Here is a 20377-nt window from a genome sequence, read left to right as displayed (position 1 = left end):
TCCCTGGTCCTCCGTTTTAGAGGGTCATGTTCACTTTGTTCTCACTCACTCCGCTCTGTAGAAACGTTTTTACTGCACTCCTTGACCTCGACCAAGCACATTAAGTAATTGTAAATTTCAATTAATTATCGGCTCCGATATGCCCTCTTTAATGTTAATTTAAAAAAAGTAAAGACAGTTCACTGAGCTTATTCTAAAATAATAATTTCTTTTCTAGCTAAAATAGTTTGCGAGAAAAAAAGTGAGTAATAAAAATCGAGTAGTGAGAATTGTGAAGTATGAACCGAGAATTGAGGAATATGAAAATGATCACTTCTCATGGAGGACAAAGGAAAAGGAATGAGGAGGGAGAAGGAAAAGTGAGATTTAAAAAGCGAGAAGTGAAAAATGTGAAGTTTAAAGTGAGAAATGAGAAGTGGAGATGGAGGAGTGAAAAATGAGAAGTGAGAAGTGAGAAATTAATCTTTATTCCTCCTTTATTCTTTCTCCTACTTTTCTCTTTTTTCTTCCTTTCCCTTCTTCCTTCTTCTTCTTTCTCCTTTTCCCTACAATCAACAAAAAATGGATTTCAAAGGAGATTTTTTTTGAATTTCTGTGAAAAATTCGTCGGAATATCCATGGTGAATTTTATGAAATTTTAACTTATTCAGAACTTCTACGATTTTTTTTTTAATTTTTTTACTGTTTGGTATTTTTACAAAATAATTTGTATTTTGAAGGAATTTCTGTGGATTTCTACAAGGAATTCTTTGTATTGTCCATAAAAAAATCTTCGGAATTTAAATGGAAAATGGTAAAAAAGAAGAAGGATCGTTTGGCCGAAAATCATTTAGCGGAAAGCCATTTGATCGAATAAGACGTTAAGTCGATAATTATCAAGCCGAATTGCACTTGACCAAATTGAACATTTGGGTGAAACGGTTATACAACGGAAAACAGTTTGGTCAAAAATTTCATCTGGCCAATGGCCAACTGGCCTAAAAGCACTCTTCCCTAACACGTCGTTTGCCCGAAATGGTTCTTTGACAGAAAGAGTAATTTGACCGAAAATGTAATTTGGTACAACGAGTAATATGGTTAAAAATATTCACCCGTTTAGCCCAATAACATTTTCGGTCAATGGCCTTTCTGGCAGACGACCATTTCGGCTAAATTACCTTTTTGGCAAAATGACTTTTTCGGCCCAATGGCCAGTCGGGCGAACGATATTTTCGGCCGTTTGTAAATTTCGGCGGAATAAAATTGTCGGCCAGATGCGTTTTGGCCTAATGGTTTGTCATAAGACGAGTTTGACAAAAGGTCGAACGTGGAAAGCTGCATTATGGAGAGCGTAAACAGCTGGATATGATCGTAACGGTGGATAGGCTGAACGGAATAATAGGCTGAATCAGCCTCACCGTTTGAAATTTCAAAGCCAAATACAATTTGGACGATATTCTTCTTCTTCACACATTCCCACTGGAACTTGGCCTGCTTTTCAACTTAGTATTCCATTAGCATTTCCTTAGTTATTAACTGAAATTAGGGTGCATTTTAAAATTTCACGTCAAACGCAATTTGTTTCGAGTACATTGGATGAGTATAGATGCCAGAAAAGTGATTTTTCTATACATTATTATTTTGACCATAACTTTCAAGCCCATAGTCCGACGTATGGCGTATTTTCAATAGGAAATAATGGGGGTGATGAATACCACCCTTTTCAAGCCAATATGATAGCACTGAGTTATTTCAAGAAAAATTATGCTAAATTGAATTTCGACAATTTTTTTCTATCTCAACCTATATATCTAACCCCTGCAAAATCTTGAAATCTAATTTTCTTAAATTTTCACCAATAGAATATTTTGATCGCATGCTTTCCTGAACGGGGATGATTAGTACTAGAACCCTGTAAAAAAAGATCCGAGGTTCATCTTAGTTTTATAATATTGTCATTCCTGGTATGCGTGGGGTGTGAATGTATGGGAAAAATTTGACCATCGAATTTTTAAAAACGGCTAGTGGTCAAAAGTTTCATCTCCTCGAAAAAAGTCCCTATGCAAAATTTCAGCTCAATCGGACTTCGTTAAGTGTTTAACCAAAGCTATTCTGAAACTCGAAAATTCCCCAGGGTGGCTGGAGGGTTAAGCTACAGGAAAAATCCGAAACCGAATTTTTTTTTATGCCAAATGTCTTAGAGAAATGCATTTGAAAAAATTGACTTTCTGGGACTTTGGAACTTAGAAAATTTTTCGAAATAAATTTTTTTTTGTGCCGAATGTCTCAAAAATGCATGAAACGTCAAGATCTGGTTTAACATCGAAATTTTTTTTTGAAAAAAAACTGTGACTTAGATAGTTTTTGGGACTTTGGGACTCGTGTGGCAAGTACAATGGATACTCTATACCCAGGGTGTCGATAATGTTTCCCATCCGAAAACTTCCTAGACCAGACCGAGAATTGAACTCGTCATTTCTGGATTGGCAATCCTACGTTCTTGCTCTCAAGGCTAACAGGAGACTCTCATAATTTGGCCGAAACAAATATTAAAAAAAAATGTCTCCCCCCTCCTTGTCTTGTTTTGCCCAAAACAAAATATTTTGAAGGGGCAACAAATACAAATTTGGGAAATTTGAAGATTTTCAAATTTATTATTTACTAGCAGACCCGTCGAACTTCGTTTCGTCCAAAATTGATTTTTTCGCTGCTTAGTTCTCGAGTTATGCACAGATTTCTGCATAAAAAATTTCTCGCCGATGGGTTCAGTAGTTTTGGAGTCTATAAGTTTCAGACAGACAGAAATTCATTTTTATGTACCGTCATCGAGAGTGACAATGAGTCAAATGGGGGGTGAGAATGGGTCAATGTTTCAACTATACTTAGAATGCTTGTAGAATGGATTGAATGTATCTGAGGGCAAAAAGACTAAAATATAAGAGACCTTTCTGAACGATTTTGCTCTACGACCTAAAGGCATCCGGTGAGAGCGATGGTTTGCTTTGTAAACTGTTTTCTTAAAACTCCCGGCATTCGTGACGAGGCTACACAAGTAATCTTCCTCGTGATGTGTACGTCATGCAAGATTTGGTGTGTTTAGTGTTGTGTAAAATACAGCAGGACAAGAGATAACATAATATAATATTATATATATATTATAATATTGATTGAATCTTATTTTGAAACCAAGTTAGAGGTACTTTTTTCACAACATGTATATACAATTGTATAACAAATATTCATATGTTTGCAACCAAACTTCTTACTGTTTAGATACAGGATGCGGGTGGACACACTCCAATTCGGAAAAGTTATCAGGGAAACAAGATTACGCGAACTGTTCGAAATAGGACGAGCAGAAGTTCATAGCAGAGCATTTATCAAATAAGGTAATATTATCAAAGAAGGACAAACACAGGATGTTGCTGACAAACAGGGATTTGAGGGCTAAACACATACAATAACCCGAGGGAGGACAAACCACGCACAAACAAGGTCAGAGGGTTATTCCACACACTACTGCTATACATTGGCCGGGTTCTGTCCGGGAAACGAGACTTACAAAACTTCTACTACTGTTTGGCAACGTTTTCGCTTGGTGCTGATCGTTGGAATCACCTTCGCCCGCCGAGGTTGGTTTCGAAACGGATTGTAGCCGGGTCTTTGCCAGCAAGAACTTGGCTTGGGCACTCGTCGACACCAGGCGGAGGAGCTGGTGGGTCAGTGAAGTATTGGGCAATGGATGTTTTTTTTTTTAGGTTTTTGCGTACAATGGCAAAAGTGCGCGGATTGATGGACATGCGTGTCGGTGCGAATTGGAATAAAAGACAAAATAAAAAAATCAAATAGTTAACGTTTTGCTCTGAGGCGCATGAGAGAAAACTGTTATTTGAGAACACCATCACGTAGTATCACGCGAACTTCTTGTCTTGGTAAAGCGTTTGTTTGAAGTAGAATAATTTGATAGTTATTATTCGGAAACAAGATTGTGTCTAATTGCATTGTTAGTTGTATGTTACATGTACATATATAAGATATATCTATAGTAATCTTCTTTTACTAGAAATGCGCTATTAAACTCGCATTTAAGTATGTTTCTTAGACTGGCTTAATACTGAAACTCGGTATAAGATATGAAAAATGTATAGAAAATGTGTTTTAGAATAAACTTGATATATTATACAGAACATCAAAAATGAAACAATTAAAGCACGAATAAATTCAGCAGTGAGTTTGAAATTATGTTAATGAGTGAGATTAAAGCAGTGAACAAAAATTAAAATATAATCTCACAGCTTTTCGGGTGGCATCGTCTAGGTCACGATCCTTGAGTGATCCTCCGAGTAGTTGACGAATCTAAACAACGAAAATAAATGCACGGGACGACATGGTTCATGGTGGGGGGATGGTGATGGCAGTGCATGTTTTAACACACAAGAACGAGGCAGTTCCAGAACGATGAAAGGTATAAAATATGCATTTGAAAATAGAGTAAAATCAAAAAGCAAAATTATTACTCAAATCAAAATTAAATAGATATACCTTGAAGAAGCTCATAAAATAGAATCAGCCTGATTGGAATAGTTGAGTTCATACCATCGACGCTTATCATCATATTTTTTTATCTTTTTACAGGAGCACACAGAAAAATCACTTTCACTTACCACAAGAAATTCGTCCTTGTCGACTCGCTGATTGCCATCCGTATCGAACATATTGAAAGCAATTCTGAATCCGGAGTGTGGTTCTACAAAAAAGCAATTTGTATAGTGGAAGATTTTATCTGCAAGCTTTCCCAAGATTACTTACTCGTGAGCACCGACAGCAAGAACAGATATTCCGTGTAGGAGATTATGCCTAGACAGATTGGACGGAACAATAAAACGTTTGTCAACACACAGTCACGACTAATTAACCCGTCGCCCACAAATTCCCACGCGGCATGATTGGTCCTGGTACTGATTCCACTCATGCAATGCCCAACAGCCAAGTCAACTTACCCTTATCGCGCAAACTTCGAAATAGCTGGGAAGATCCGTGCTTGAGCGCTGGCGTGACATCTTTCAGCTTCTGAACCTCCTCCTGTGTCAACGATTTCCGCTTCAATCGAGCTGAAAGAGAGAACCGACGCAAAAGTGAAGAATAAACAATCGAATCAATAACCCAAAAGGCGGCAGAACAAGCAAATTATCTCGTGTGTGTATGAAACTGCCATGATTGCACAAGTTGACACACGGAATTAAAAGCTTTTTTCCCTCAAACCAGCGGGTTTGCTGGTGCTTGCAGTGGTCCGCCAAAGGTCAAAACGGCTATTCCACCAACGGGAAATGTCGAACGCGTGGTTCGCGTGGCTTGGTGGGCGCTGGTTGTGGAGACACCAGCATGATAAGAACCCACGTTCGGAAATACGTTCCGATTGGAAAAGACGTGGCCGGTTAGCGATTTCGCCGGTCAATGGTGGCTGCTGCCTTATCAGCCGCCAAGGGCCATTTGGCGCGCTGCCAGTAAAAGACCGGTCGGTTTTTTTTTTGCGGTACGATTGTTTTGTTATAGTTTCCATATGCAGAAGCTCTGCATTACTTACGTCGTGGCTCTTGCTCGACGACCGACTCCAGAAAGTCTTGTGGCGTCATGTAGATCTGGCCGTCAAATTCGACCGAGGCGAACTTGATGAAGCGTCGTTCACGAGCTGTTAACTTTATGGCTTTATCCGCGACCTCGTCCTGGGAAATAGGAAATAAGAAAAGTATGAAATTAATAGGTTTTGTCTGATTAAATTGTTATATTTTTCGTTGAGTCAGATGCGCTTGTACAATAGTGGAGAGGAGAATCCATCAACAGTCTACCGATAAAATGAGTAAGCAAGAGCGGTAAGATAGAGCAAAATATCTTCTGATTATTCTCGGCAAGCTCTTCACAATTTCTGTGTTTAGAATTTCCACGGAAAGTTCATGTGAAATTCAACTGATTTTTTTTTACTTCGACAAGTCGAGTCCAGTACGGGACACTGAAGACGACCTTACTGTTGAAGTCAAAATACGTATCTGTCAAAGTGACAATCAAGTGGTGGAATTAAATGGGGTAGTACACACTTTTTTTTAAGCTTTATTAGAGTGATTTTTAAAGTGTTAACGGAAGTAAACACTCTTTTGAGAAGAGGAAATGCGTCTGAATTTCAACGAGGAATATTTTTGAATTTCCATGGAAAGCTCTTTCAAATTTCTTCCAGATTTCTTGGAGAAATTCTTCCGAATTTTCACGGTATGCTTTTTCTGAATTTACACGAAAATCTCTTCCGAATTTCCACAGCAAGCTCTCACAGGAACCTTTTCTGAATTTCCAAATTCTTCCAATTTTCCAAGGGAAGCTTTTCCGAATTTCCATGGGAAGCTCTGCCGAATTTTCACGGACGCCTCTTCCATATTTCCTGCAGAAATTCTTTCAAATTTTCACAGAATATTATTCCGAATTTCCACGGAGAGCTCTTTCGAATTTCCAAGGGAAACTGTTCCGAATTTCAACGGAAGATTCTTTCGAATTAATAACCTTTCCAAATATTCTGGAGAAATTCTTCAAAATTTTCACGGAAAGCTTTTCCGAATTTTCACGGAAAGCTTTTCCGAATTTCCTTGGAAACTCTTCCGAATTTCCACGGGAAGCTCTTCCAAATTTCCTGGAGAAATTCTTCCAATTTTCACAGAATGCTATTCCGAATTTTCTGGATAGATTTTTTTTCTAAATTTCCATTGCAAGCTATTCCGAATCTCCACTGAATTTTCTCTGAACTTCCATGAAAATTCTTCCAAATTTCTACGGGAAGCTCTTCTGAATTTCCAAGGAAAGCTCTATCGAATTTCCACGGGAACCTCTTTCAAATTGTCTGGAGAAATTTGTCCCAAATTTTCACGGTTTCGATTTCCCAAGTGGAGCTCTGCCGAATTTCCACGGGAACTTCTTCCAAATTGTCTCGAGAAATTCTTCCCAAATTTTAACGAAGAGCTCTTCCGAATTTCCAAGGGAAGCTCTTTTGAATTCCCACAGGAAGCTGTTCCGAATTTCAACAATTTTCACGGGTAAATCTTAAGAATTTCGACGAGAACTTCTTCCAAATTTTCACGGAAAGCACTATCGTTTTTCCACGGAAAACTCTTTCGATTTTCCACGGGAAACTCTTCCGAATTTCCAAGGGAAACTCTTTCGAATTTTTAAGGGAAGCTCTTCCAAATTTCCTGGAGAAATTCTTTCAATTTTCACAGAATGCTATTCCGAATTTCCACGGAGAGCTTTTTTCAAATTTCCACGGAAAACTCTTCCAAAATCCCATTAGAATTTTTTTTTCCAAATTTCCGTTGCATTCCATCTATTCCGAATCTCCATGGAATGAAAATTCCCCCAAATTTCTATGGGAAGCTCTTCTGATTTTCCAAGGAAAAGCTCTTTCGAATTTCCATGGAGAGCTCTACCGAATTTCCACGGGAACCTCTTCCAAATTGTCTGGATAAATTCTTCCCAAATTTTCACGGAGAGGTCTTCCGAATTTCTAACCAAACCAAATTCGAATTTCCAAGGGAAGCTCTTTCGTATTTCCACAGGAAGCTGTTCCGAATTTCAATGGGAGACTCTTTCTAATTTCCACGGGTAGATCTTCCGAATTTTGACGAGAACTCTTTCAAATTTTCAAAGGAAGCTCTTTCAAAATTCCATGGAAAGCTCTTTCAATTTAACGGGAGTATCTTTCAAATTTCCTCGGGACAATCTACCAAAATGAGAAATAAAACAATTTCCACATTCTTGGTTTTCGAATAGTATTGATTTGGGTACATGAATTCAAGGAGTGGTAATCCTATTTCAACGAATTTTCACGGGAAGTTTATTCAAACTAAGAGAAATTCATCTGAATTTTCCGAAAATCTTCCGAATTTCCATGTAAAATTATTCCGAATTTTCAAGAATAATTCTTCTAAATTTCCGAATTGCGACAAGCGAACATATGTTTCCCAGCCCAGGAACTGCATGAAATCCAGGAGGAGATTGACCGGCTGAAAACCAACAATGCCCCTAGAGTTGTTTAACTACCCGGGAGCTACTTTAACTCGTTGATAAGACACTGGCTAGAGTGTTACACTGGGTAATTATCGAGTATTGGGAGGAGGAGGTGCTGCCACAGGAGTGGATGGAAGATGTCATTTGTTCCATTTACAAAAAAGGTGGAAAGCTTAATTGTAACAACTACTGCGAAGTCATATTGCTGAATGCCACCTATAACGAACTCGGATACATACCGTGGTTTAGATAGGAGATGCTTAGAGTAGAGTGGGGCTGGAGTACGCACTTAGTTTTTAATCGATCATGTAGCCCTTATGAAGCAAGCTTCTGCATATCAAATCCATATCGATGATTCATATACTCTTACAGTGGACAAAATATTGAAATTACTGAGATTCGTTTTAGTAGAATCCTTATTGCAAGACAAGTGAAAAACGCACTCTTTTCCCACCGGTGGGGTAAGAGTGCGGATCGGGTGGGGTAAGAGTACGCATTTATCCAAGCATGTGCTTTAAGAATATATTAACACAAATGAGAATTAATAACATTTAATTGATATTTAATGAACATATATGACGGAATGTTTAAAGATTACGTAACTGTTGACAGGGGATGGGGTCCTAGAAATGTGTGCATACTTTCATACGAAAAACCATTGTTTTTTCATATACATATAAAAAACTACGGAGGTAAAATATATCAGGTTTCGCGTGCGTAAACAAAGGAATTTTGCTTAAAGAAAGTCCACCAATCACGTAACGTAAAGTTTTACCATTTCATCACCCCTCCCCCCTATCTTACACTCTTTGTATGAATTCTATAAAAATTGTATGGATCGTCACACATCTCGCACCCCTTCCCAGCTAAGCGTTGCGTAATTTATGGATGTTTCTTTTATTAAATGAAATTATCATTTAGATGAAATTGTATTTTCGTACTATGTTTAGGTGTACAACAAGTCCTAATACAATTTCATTATTTCGCTTCAGTGCTTTGTTCGCTCCTTTCCAACACCAAATTACTTCAACTTATCCTTAAAACTTGTGATAATTTTTAATTTCTGTCCTTTTTTTAGTTGTGGATCTATACGCTTTGGAAGTAGTCTTATTTTGGCCGGAGATACGGGTTTGACATCAGAACTTGAAGATTCACATGCGTACCCTCGCCCCACCCGTTCCTGCGTACTTTTACCCCACAGTCCCAAAATTTATTTAAGTGATGGTTTTTACTTCTTGTAAAACCAACTGGATTGGTGTTCTGCACCATAAAGTACTCTAAACAATAGATTATCGAAATGGTATGGTGTTCACCAGATTGAATGTGAATATGGTAATGAAATACTAGTTGCGGAAACACAATTATTTTTAGCAAAATGACCAAAAAATTATCTAATTCCATATCTCCCTTGTCGTTTATTCAAATCGTTCACAATTACACATGATAATAGTTGGCCAAAATACCAGTGCGAAAACGTACTCTTACCCCACGCGCAATCTTGCCCCACTCTACTCTACTTTAGCATGCATTTGCTTTCCAATGTTTGCTCCCAGTAAAATTATTAAAATTCATAAAAAAGTAACATGCTACCTTGGAACACTTGTAACATGTGACAATGACGTTTCCCGTGAAGTGAAACTATGAAGTGAAACCTATGTCAGTTCTCGATCAAGTTTCCACTTGCTGCAATATTACAGTCTCCACACACTTCAGGACCTAATAATGTAACCTGGATCCATTTCCCTTCAGGTACCGGTCAATGTTTGTTTGAGGAGGCTTGCTGTACTCGGGTGGCGTTTAGAACAGGCTTCCCGCATAACTACGAACCATTCATGAACTGCATATCATAGTATTTTGAACCATCTTGTGTTATGTCATTTCACATAAATTTCCATAACTGTAAGCCGACAGTATCATGAATAGTTTCGACCATGTGGAAAATGGTTATTGGTCATTTAACCTTATGGCGAAAGGGTTGTTAAGTTAGGTCACCATAAAAAAATGGCCGTCTTCTCGAACAAAATTTTCTGGGGATGCTACATCATATGGTCGATATACATTCGATATCTGCAATACAGACATATTTTAGGGTTGAGTTGTAATTGGAAGGTACTAAATAAGTATGGAATCACTCCAATCTGTAATGTTGAGATATGATTGCATTTTACTGAATTCAAATACGATTTTTTTCGGAAGAAAACAACAAAAATTAAAATTGATTTTTTTCTGGTTTATTAAAAAAAAACATAAAACATGCATCCATAATTCCACTTATCCTATCAATTAAGTTTTAACACGGAATACCAAACCAATGCTAATGCATGCCATAATGTAGCTTCTTCTACAATTCGTCCACCTGAGCCGTTTATCGCCCCAAAAGTGCTGCTGCATCGTCTTATTGTGAATGGCCTAAGAGAACGGAATGTTGTATTTACAATTTTAATCACAATTATCAATAGCTTACCAGTTTTTTAAACATTTTGCCCAATTAGTGAGCAGTTCAGTAGAGTTTATTGGCCGGCCGGGAAACTCTCGAACCTAGAATGAACAGTTTTCATAATGCGCTAGAAAAAAAATCATTCGGAACTTCGGGAAATACACTCACCAGCTCACCACAGTATTCTCCAAAAGCGACCAAAGCTGAGGAGCACCATACACTTTTTCGTACCACCGCAACTTGCGAAGCAGACAATTTCATTATTACAATCTATATTAAGTTGAAGCTGAAAGACCTTCCAGAACAAACTCAACCAATGAAGTAAATAAACATGGCCTCTTCGAAGTTAAATTAAATTGCTCCGGAATAACATACACATATTCGGCTTAACAATAACACTTAAAATCCATTTAGAATTAAAAAATAAATAATTATCAACGGTTTATGTTGAACTTTGATTGAAACATATAATGTCTAGACCAACATTTGAGAAGGGCGTAACAGCCAAAATTTATTCCTTCTGATTCCTCTTCCACATATCCAGCTATATATAGTATAGTAGACAAAGAATCAGAAGGAATAAATTTTGGCTGTTACGCCCTTTTCAAATGTTGGTCTAGATATAATGTCACTACATGTGATTGAATCCATTTAAGTGTTTTTAAAGTCTGTACTCATTATGAAGGAAATGTGAAGTATAAGTCATTATTAAATGACATCATGACAAAGAGTCACATCAAGAGATGGTGTAGATTCACAATGACTTATAATTCGTTGATGGAAAATAATTAATGTGCAACTGTTCAATAACTTTATCACGAACGGTGAATATATTTCATAAATCATTTTTGAAGTTGTGACAATATTGTATGCTGTTATTGATTATGCGGGTTTGGCTCAGATACCGAAGAATAGCAAAATGGCAATATTCGCAAAGTGTAAACAAATACCGTGGGGCATCGAAATCCGTACACTTAAGCACCTTAGTATATGGAAAAGTCATTGGAAAATATTAATCGAATGTAAATACAACGTATATATAATAATTAATTACAAAGAATCAAAATCCGTACAGCTACTTTTCAACTAAATATTTAAATTGAACCAGTTCGATTGACTCAACTATTACTGTAAATAGTTCAATACGCACCTTGAGAAGCGATTCCTTCAATTTGTATTCCGTTCATCTTATGTAATGATTCGCAATTAGCAATTAAAACACAGTTAATTTTGGTGCAATTATGCTCTACCCGAAAACAAAATGGCGGCAAATACTCCGCGTTTGGTGAATGGCGATTTTTTTTAATTTTTGTTGCTCTAATTTCAAAGCCTGCTTTCTATTTCTATGCCCTAAAAGCTTACTGCCAAGTATCTGAACAGGATAAGATAAATTATTTCTTCATTAATTACCTTTAACCCCCTTTAATTTATTGATATCTCATGAAGTGGACGGATTTCGGTGCTGTACGGATTTTGGTCCCGCACAGTACATATCGTATATGTATACAGAGATGATAAGTGAGAGACTTGCTCTTTTTCTTTAGGATTCAATCCCTGGTTACAATAGATCCATCACCTTCTAGCTCTCAGATCTAAGATTCCTGCAATTATATTAATAAACTGGTTGCATCAATATTGTATTCATAATGTCACTTTCGGAAAGTGGGTGTTATATTGTAATAAAATAACACAAGCCATTCCCGTCCGCAACGTTTACTACTCGGGCGCATCACAACCGAATGACTTGGTGTTTGGTACATCTCGAGCAGCACACATGTTGTACATAGATCACAGTAGCTTATGTGTGACCCGATTTAGTCACAATTAGGTTGCTGTAACCAGTTTCATTAGACTTGTGCTGCTTGGGATGGCTAGCATTTGTTGATTTCTAGTTGTCGCGACCGGGTTTTATCGACCCGCGCTTCTTTGTCGTACTCGACAATCCAACTATCCCTTCTCCAACAGCGCTGCCTCGACTCAAGGATTGGCCCCGGATCTTGAGAAAAGCGTCATGTGACATCATCAATGAGCACTCTTGAAAAAGTAGTCGAATTTTTTTTACCGATATCATCATTTTTTGTTTCAAAAAAATATTTCTCCATATTTACAGAGTGTAAAATAATCGAAAATTTTTGGTGAAGTCCATTTTTCTTCATTTGTCAGTTCACTTCCGACACATTCATAGTCGGCTCTGGACAGTCAATATTCAGTTGAATATTTATGCACATTTTACAAATTGATAAATTATCTGAAATCTGAACACGTTTCAAATGAGTAATGTATCACATAGAACTGAATCCGATTTTCATCCGCGAGGCACTTTCAACGGTAAACATCAACATAAACAATGCTAATTATGTTTTTTTCTGCACATAGTAAACACACTCAGTGACAGTCGAATGAATGAGTTCGTGAAGTAGTCGTCTGACTATGTCATTCTATGTTTTGAATATTCATGCGATGTTTGTCAATATTCGGACCGAAGTTGCTTCATGAAGATGAATATTTTAAGCTCTGTATTTAATAATCATACTCCACTATTTCCATTTATATATTACTACATTTACTAGTGATATACAAAAAAATCAAGATATATATAAAAAAATAATGAAAACTAATCAACGCGTAAAAAATAAAGACGCCGAAAACTACACTATTCCAACAAATTCGTCCTAAATGTATGCTATTTCAAAGTCGAATCTGACAGTTGGAATCACGGAAAATCATCACGTACTGTCGTCGGGGGTCAATTGGGGGTGAGAAAGGAGTCACTGTTTCAACTACATAGATTGCTTTTAGAATAGATTTAATGTATATGAGGACAAGAAAACTTAATTATAAGAACGATTTTGTTATCCGATCTTCCAGACTGTCGGTGAGGGTGCTGACCCATTGTCACCCCCGACGACGGTATTCAACAATTTTTATACATTAAGTAACGTAAATTTTGTTCTAAGCCAGTGACAATGCACAAAACGGTTTTACGTAGTTTTCGTCGAGCGGACGTGTCTCGTACACAACCCCGGAATTTTTTTTTCAATAGTGAAATGAATTTAATCAATTGTTTATAATAGTTGTATTAAATCTTAGAGAGTTTACTGATCGATTCATACCAAAATCTCCAGAATCCGTTGAAAAGCGGCTGAGTTATTGGCTTTTACTTCCTGACCACATTTCGTGATGCTCCCAAATTTGAAACTTTGGAGTAGTAGTAAAATTCTTCTTTATTTAATAATTTTCTGTTTTACAATTATTAGGTTTCTACATATACAGTGTTCGGCCGGCTTGGCCCTCCAACTTCAATTTTAAATTTTTATGTTTACATTGTTATTTAAGTGTTTATATGATATACTGTTAATATGACGGCCTTTAGGAGGCGCTGGTGTGCTTTTTTTTAAATTTGTTAACCTAACTACTATGTACACTAATATAAAATTGAAACTTTGGAATCTATCTTATCTTACCGAATCTACCTATCTTACCGAAAGACGTTATTCTACGTCAAAACTGATACGGATATGCTGCCCCAACCGAGGGGGTTTGATAAAACGCTTTGTTCTCGCTCATTTCATGTTGGGGACCATATTTTTTTCGCACAGCTGTGTAAAACAAGTTGAAATGCATCATCAGAACCAGTGCCCCCCGCAATTGGAACTCATTAAAAGAAATGTATAATGGATTGTAAACTTCCGAATCAGTTCATTATTGTAACAGCTACCGAAAAACGCCTCTCACGGTATGCTACCTATCGAGAGTGTATACAGACTTGATAAGTGAGAGATTTTCTCATTCTCATTTGGATTCAAACCCTGCCTTTCATGAATACGTTTGCGTGGTATAAGGCGAACAGAGGAGATTATGGTTTATTTAAATGAATGTGTTTGCCCGGTATAAGTCTTTAAGAAAAAAGTGACTGTACTGGTGTATGTATAAGGCGAACAGGAGAGCTAATGCCTTTGCAAGGCTTTGGGACATAAGATCGAAAAACAAAAGGCCGAATGCACAAAACTCTTCTTCTTCTTCAATGGCTCTACATTCCAACTGGAATTTGGTCGCTTTTCGCTTTTCTATGCCCGCCGTTGCATGAGTATGTATCTTGCGCGACAAGTACAATGGATACACTATACCCAAGGAGTCGAGAATGTTTCGAACCTGAAAACATCCTAGACCGGACCAAGAATCGAACTCGCCATCTCCGGATTGGTAATCCTACGACAACAAAATATACGACAACGGTTGTTTCTGACACCATCTACTCGTCTCTTCCTCTGGACGATCAAGGCAGCTCTGACTCTGAAGTTGGAAATTGGGTTTCCTTTGCTTTCAAAGGCTCCACGAGGAAAAAGGTAAAACAGAGCCAGTGACCCTCGAAAAAGCCTAGGAAACTGCCTCAAGATGAGCCCCAATATAACATGGTCAAATCGCAGGCGGCCGGGAATGCTCAGAAACGTTCGACTGTTGTGGTTTCATATCAGGACGATCGACAGTTTCCTCCGCTTCCGGGGGAGCATCGAAAATCCCAGATGTCCCTAGCTATCGAATTTTCAGCCAGAAACGGAGCATAGGGAACTAACGAAACATCGAGATTTCTCGTAGAGATCTCTCGCACTTCTGCTCGGTCATGTCCGAGCTACGGTTGCTCTTGGGAGATTTCCACTCCCACGGAACATGCGGGGGAACTGTACGACGACAACCGTTCACCAATGATATACGACCTCTGCGACGACTTCAATATTTTGAATACAGGAGAAGTTACACGAGTGGCTCCTCCTGCAAGAGATAGCCGTCTACATCGTTCCATTTGTTCGAGCTCATTATTGTTGGACTGTACTTGGTAGGTGGTCCAAGATCCCCATGGTAGTGATCATTTGCCGATCGAAGTCTCGATTTCCAATGAACGTAATCAATCTGTTTTTATCGACCTCTCATATGACCTCAGGAAGCACATCGATTGGGAAAATATGCGGAGTAGACTGGCCCAGCTTAGTATGGGGAGAAAAAAATGTTGTCGAATTCTACGGGGCACCCCCCAGGATTGTGTCTTTTGGTGAGAAAATCAATCTCTGAAAATTTCAGCTCAATCGGTTGTTGCATAAGCTGGCGCAATTGATTTGAAATTAGTATGGGGATTTCAGTCAAAATATATAGGAAAATACACCTTCGTCACTCATTCGATCTGAAAATTGTTTCTGATCGTTCGAATTAGCTCAGAATTACAAAAAGGGCAGTTGGTATGTTACATAACAATTTCACAGAACATTGTATGATGATTAAATGAACTTTTACTTAGCTTTCGGCTGATGTATTGAGAGCTGGATAGTGCAATTTTGGATTTATTGATCGAATCGCATCAGCCGAAAACTATGTAAAAGTTCATTTAATCATCATACAATGTTCTGTGAAAGTATTCTGTAACATACCAACTGTCCTTTTTGCGATTCTGAGCTCAATCGAACGATCAGAAACAATTTTCAGATCGAATGAGTGACGAAGGTGTATTTTCCTATATATTTTGACTGAAATCCCCATACTAATTTCAAATCAATTGCGCCAGCTTATGCAACAACCGATTGAGCTGAAATTTTCAGAGATTGATTTTCTCGCCAAAAAACACAATCCTGGGGGGTGCCCCGTAGAATTTGACAACATTTTGTTTCCTGGGCCAGTCTAATGCGGAGGCCATCATTGATGGCGTACAGTCGATAAATGCACTTCCCCCGCGACAAGAGTACCAGTTTCTATCCCAGTTGATCTTTGACAGCGCTCTTCAGGCACAACGCTGACCAGTGCCAGAAGCTTCGGTTCGTAGGAAACCACACAGTTCGTGGTGAGATGTTGAGTGTACACAACTTTATCGCGAGAAATCCGGTTTAAAGAATTTCGGAAACACGGCTCGATCGTACTTCACAAACGGTACATCGCGCTCGAGATCGAGAAAGAAGCTGGTCAAAATAAATAACGTGGATATTAGCGCACTTTTGTTGGTGGTTTATCGCGTGAGACCTCAATGAAAACTCTGTCGCGGTGGATACTCGACTTCGCGTTTGTCCTGATTCAGTGCCGGTGAAGCAAGAGTCACGTGATACTCCTTGGATGGATAGAATCAAGTTCAATTTACTCAAACCCTTCCAGACGTCGCGAAGAGACGCCTATTGAGCTAGTTCAATCAGTTACTGAAGTACAACATTGTTCCGGATGATTGGAGGCAAGTGAGGGTGTCATTCAGAAGCCCGGGAAACCAGCGTTGGATTATCACTCGTATCGCTCCATCGCGATGCTGTCATGTCTTCGGAAGCTGTTGGAGAAGATTATTCTCTTCCGGCAAGACAAATGGGTTGAATCGAATAGTTTTTTTTTTTGTCAGATACACAATTTGATTTCCGCAGGGGCAAGGGAACGTACGACTGTCTTGCGTCGCTTTCTTCAGAAATTAAACTTACTTTTGCTAAAAAGAGCAAATGGGCGCTCCCAGGGTTCGTGTTTGAGCCCCCTTCTCTACATTTTATACGTCAGAGAAATTGATGAATGTCTCATGCCGAATTGCTCGTTAAGACAGCTTGCGGATGACTACGTTGTATCCGTTTCGGGGCCAACCGCAGTTGATCTGCAAGGACCATTTCAAGATACTCTGGACAATTTGTCCACTTGGGCTACGAAGCTGGGTATCGAATTCTCTCCGGAGAAAACTGAGATGGTTGTCTTAAAAAAAAAACATAAGCCGGCAAAGCTCCCGCTCCAACTGAACTGATGGGTAAAACAATCACTCATAGCATGTCTTCTAAATACCTCGGAGTCTGGTTCGACTCGAAATGCACCTTCGGGAAGCCCATTTATGTCAGATACAAAAATTCCAGAAACGGATTAACTTCATGCGATCAATAACCGGAACATGGATGGGAGCGCATCCCGAAAATTTTATAACGTTGTAAGTATCGAACAACTATTTTGTCAGTCCTCGAATACGGTAGTTTCAGCATACAGTCCGCGGCTAAAACAGCTTGTGTGAAGCTTCAACGGATTCAGTACCGCTGTCTCCGTATCGAGTTAGGTTGTACGAATTCGACTCATACGATGAGACATCGTATTGCGGAATTATCGTTCCGGTACCTCATCCGCTGTGAGGTTCTCAATCCATTGGTCATTGACAACTTCGAGAAACTGCTCGAATAACATCCTCGGTCTCGATTCATGAGTGTTTACCACTGGTACAGAACGCTGGGGGTAAGCCATTTTTCTGACGACCTTGTCATGAAACTTAAAAAAAAAATAAAACAAATCAAAAATTGTATCGAGACCGATACTGCATTGCTACTCAATAGTAATAGAGTAATTCGACATGCACTTATACACTAAGGATACGGGGAATGCTACAATAGGTCTAACAACTGATCGCAGTGGCACACCCGAACAGGAAAAAAAGTGCTTGGTGTTATTTGCAAGATTGGTGTATATCAGATAAATGTCATATTATCATATATAATCTTTGTAAGTAGGTGATTCAGAAAAGAAATGAATTACGAAACATGTACCATGCCATTTTGTGATTTGGATTAAAAGTAATTTATTATACTCAGAGTGTATGTCCGTATCGACTTCAATAATGACATTATTTCCCCAGTTCCAATCCAATCATCAAATTTATAATCTTGTTTATCGGTTTGCTATCTCCGCCGAACCGAACAACGATGTACATTAATCGACGGGAAATCGTCGTTTGATCTACCCACGCGAACGATCTTCAAATCGTGTGTCCATTCCCGTTGAGAAGCTCTAAAAACAGTCGTCCGCTCGGGCGTTGTTGGACAGGGCTTGGCCGGCCGGTGTCCGACTCGAAAGAGAAATGACAAACTGACCAATCAACAATGGGGCGCACGTAAAGCGCGCTCCTTCCGCTATTTAATCGCAGCACGTCCCGGCACTTAATTGTCACCTAATTCGAAATGAAGTGATTATTTAGGTGGGCCGTGTGAGTAGATTTGTTGTAGTACAAACATAAAATTAATGATTCGCGGGCCCATTGAAATGTGCGGCTTGTGGCGGAAGTTTTATCGGCAACAAAACAACAATTAACACCAAATTAATTGTCATTAATTTAAAGTTTGGCAAAAATGGAACTCGTTTCCTGTCGCAGATGAGAATATGAGATAATGGGTGTGAATAATTTTTTTTTGTTATTTGAAAAGTGACTGCCGTGAATGAGATGCTGTTTCTAAAACTTACATATTTCTTCGAAAGTTCTCAGACGTTTAAGTTCAGCTTCGATACAACTTTCTGGCCTAAACCTGGTCAACTGTCAGCTTCCCTGCGAATACCTTCGATACATTTTTTTAAATTTTTGCCTAAGATTGAAATCAAGGAACCTTTCGTGATTTCTGATATAGAAAGTAATATGGAAGAAAATTATTTAGCTCCTTTTTAGTGGAATGTTTTCACTGTCATATGACGTGTTTAGCACAATTCCATTTAATTCCACCACCTCGTGGTAATCTGGATTTAGAAGAAGAACATAAGTACACCTAATTCTGTTTTTTACGTGGATTTCTTACACGAAATGCATCTTCCATGTAAAAAATGAATTGGGTGTATCGAATCACGAATTACACCGCAACAATGCTAATGTTATCGATCTTATTTTTTTTGCTGGAATATTAGCCAATGAACGTCGTTTATCTTTCAGTTGCAAGTAGGTCCACTAAAACTTTTGGTTTTACAATATCGGATTTTAACTTGAACGGTCGTTTGAATTTGAATGCACTTCATTACAAACGTTCATAGCAACATTTTTATTTGATTTTGTATTGAAAACCAAGCCAATTGCCTTTCGGCAACCACGCTGATATATCGAGTCATAACGAATCTTAATCAGTTGAAAAATGTGAGAGATTTATCTTCGGATGGGTCAATGTGTGAAAAGTACCAAGTCCGGTAGCGTGGTTTGCAATTTAGCGTATGTTTTACTTTCGGCATATTTGAAACTTTTCCCGAATAAGAATATTCTGGTCCGTATGCTCCATCTGGAGACAGGCATGCAGTCTTTCAATGTCAAGGTTGGTTACACCGGCCACGCTGTCATCACAAACATGCGAACTGTAAATTCCTGTGGCGTCACATGTCACGCCGATATCCGATGGATGTGGTAATTGAAGGTAATATGCAAATCGCCGTTGGAACTTGCTCCGAAACGAAGCTTAGTTGCAGCTGGGTGCATCCTTACGTGACTCTGCTGATGCCCTACGAAGTCGAACGTTGATCGGTGCAAAAGCATTGGTTCTCCGAAAATATAGCTCCTTGATGCTCATTTATTTGCAGCGTTTCCTCTGAAGAAGCATCCCTTTGAGGCCCTCGGGCTGCAGCCGGTCGGGTTTATCCATCGAATTCGCTGCACATAAATCAAAGATAAATGTTTATCAGGCGAACGTATTACCAGTTCTTGTAGCAGCACTCAATGTCGGTTCGTTTCCTCCTGGGCAGAAGTTTGAATTTTTCGCGCTACAAAATTGAAATCCCTTGCCAGTTGTGTCCCGTCGTGTGATGACGTTGAATGCAAACTTGTGTAAACCGAACTGGTAGGTACTTTCTTTTTCTTGGTTGATCATAAGACTTCAGAGAAGAGTTTTGTGTTATTGAAAATAAGAATGATCAATGGCGTTTTTGAGCTTACTTTGAGAATTATGTTAATCTCAACGAGGTCGCTTCGGCCAAAACGGATGCAGCGAACAGTAGATACCTTGTTGTGGTATCTGGTGTATTACTAACGTTCACTTTTTATCGATGGTCTCTTAACAAAATTCATGATAGAATTAGTGGTGAAAGTATAGAATTGATAGTTCCGTTAGGATACGGCAGGCATGAAGAATGTTTTATAGAAGTCGATTTGAAAGCTAGCGGAGGGCAATATTTGTGATGGCACATGGTACG

At 38.7% G+C, this 20377-nt stretch overlaps 1 protein-coding gene across 5 annotated transcripts in view; it reads right to left on the bottom strand.

Annotated features, from left to right (window-relative positions):
* Positions 1-20377, bottom strand: part of LOC134226330 (calcium uptake protein 3, mitochondrial) — a 243898-nt gene that overhangs the window by 11158 nt on the left and 212363 nt on the right. For 2 of the 5 annotated variants that reach the window (XM_062707048.1, XM_062707046.1), the window contains exons 2-7: positions 5564-5702; positions 4980-5090; positions 4789-4836; positions 4644-4726; positions 4273-4335; positions 3542-3691 (exon numbers count right to left, since the gene is read on the bottom strand). In XM_062707048.1, the coding sequence (XP_062563032.1) occupies positions 3542-3691; positions 4273-4335; positions 4644-4726; positions 4789-4836; positions 4980-5090; positions 5564-5702 (594 nt within the window). The remainder of the gene's footprint in view (positions 1-3541; positions 3692-4272; positions 4336-4643; positions 4727-4788; positions 4837-4979; positions 5091-5563; positions 5703-20377) is intronic. The other 3 variants (XM_062707049.1, XM_062707047.1, XM_062707050.1) reach the window with 3 other exon arrangements.

The sequence above is a fragment of the Armigeres subalbatus genome, chromosome 3 (assembly GCF_024139115.2).
Source record: "Armigeres subalbatus isolate Guangzhou_Male chromosome 3, GZ_Asu_2, whole genome shotgun sequence".
Lineage (NCBI taxonomy): Eukaryota > Metazoa > Arthropoda > Insecta > Diptera > Culicidae > Armigeres > Armigeres subalbatus.
Note: the sequence above shows the minus strand (reverse complement) of the source record. Positions and strands in the feature narration are given on the sequence as shown.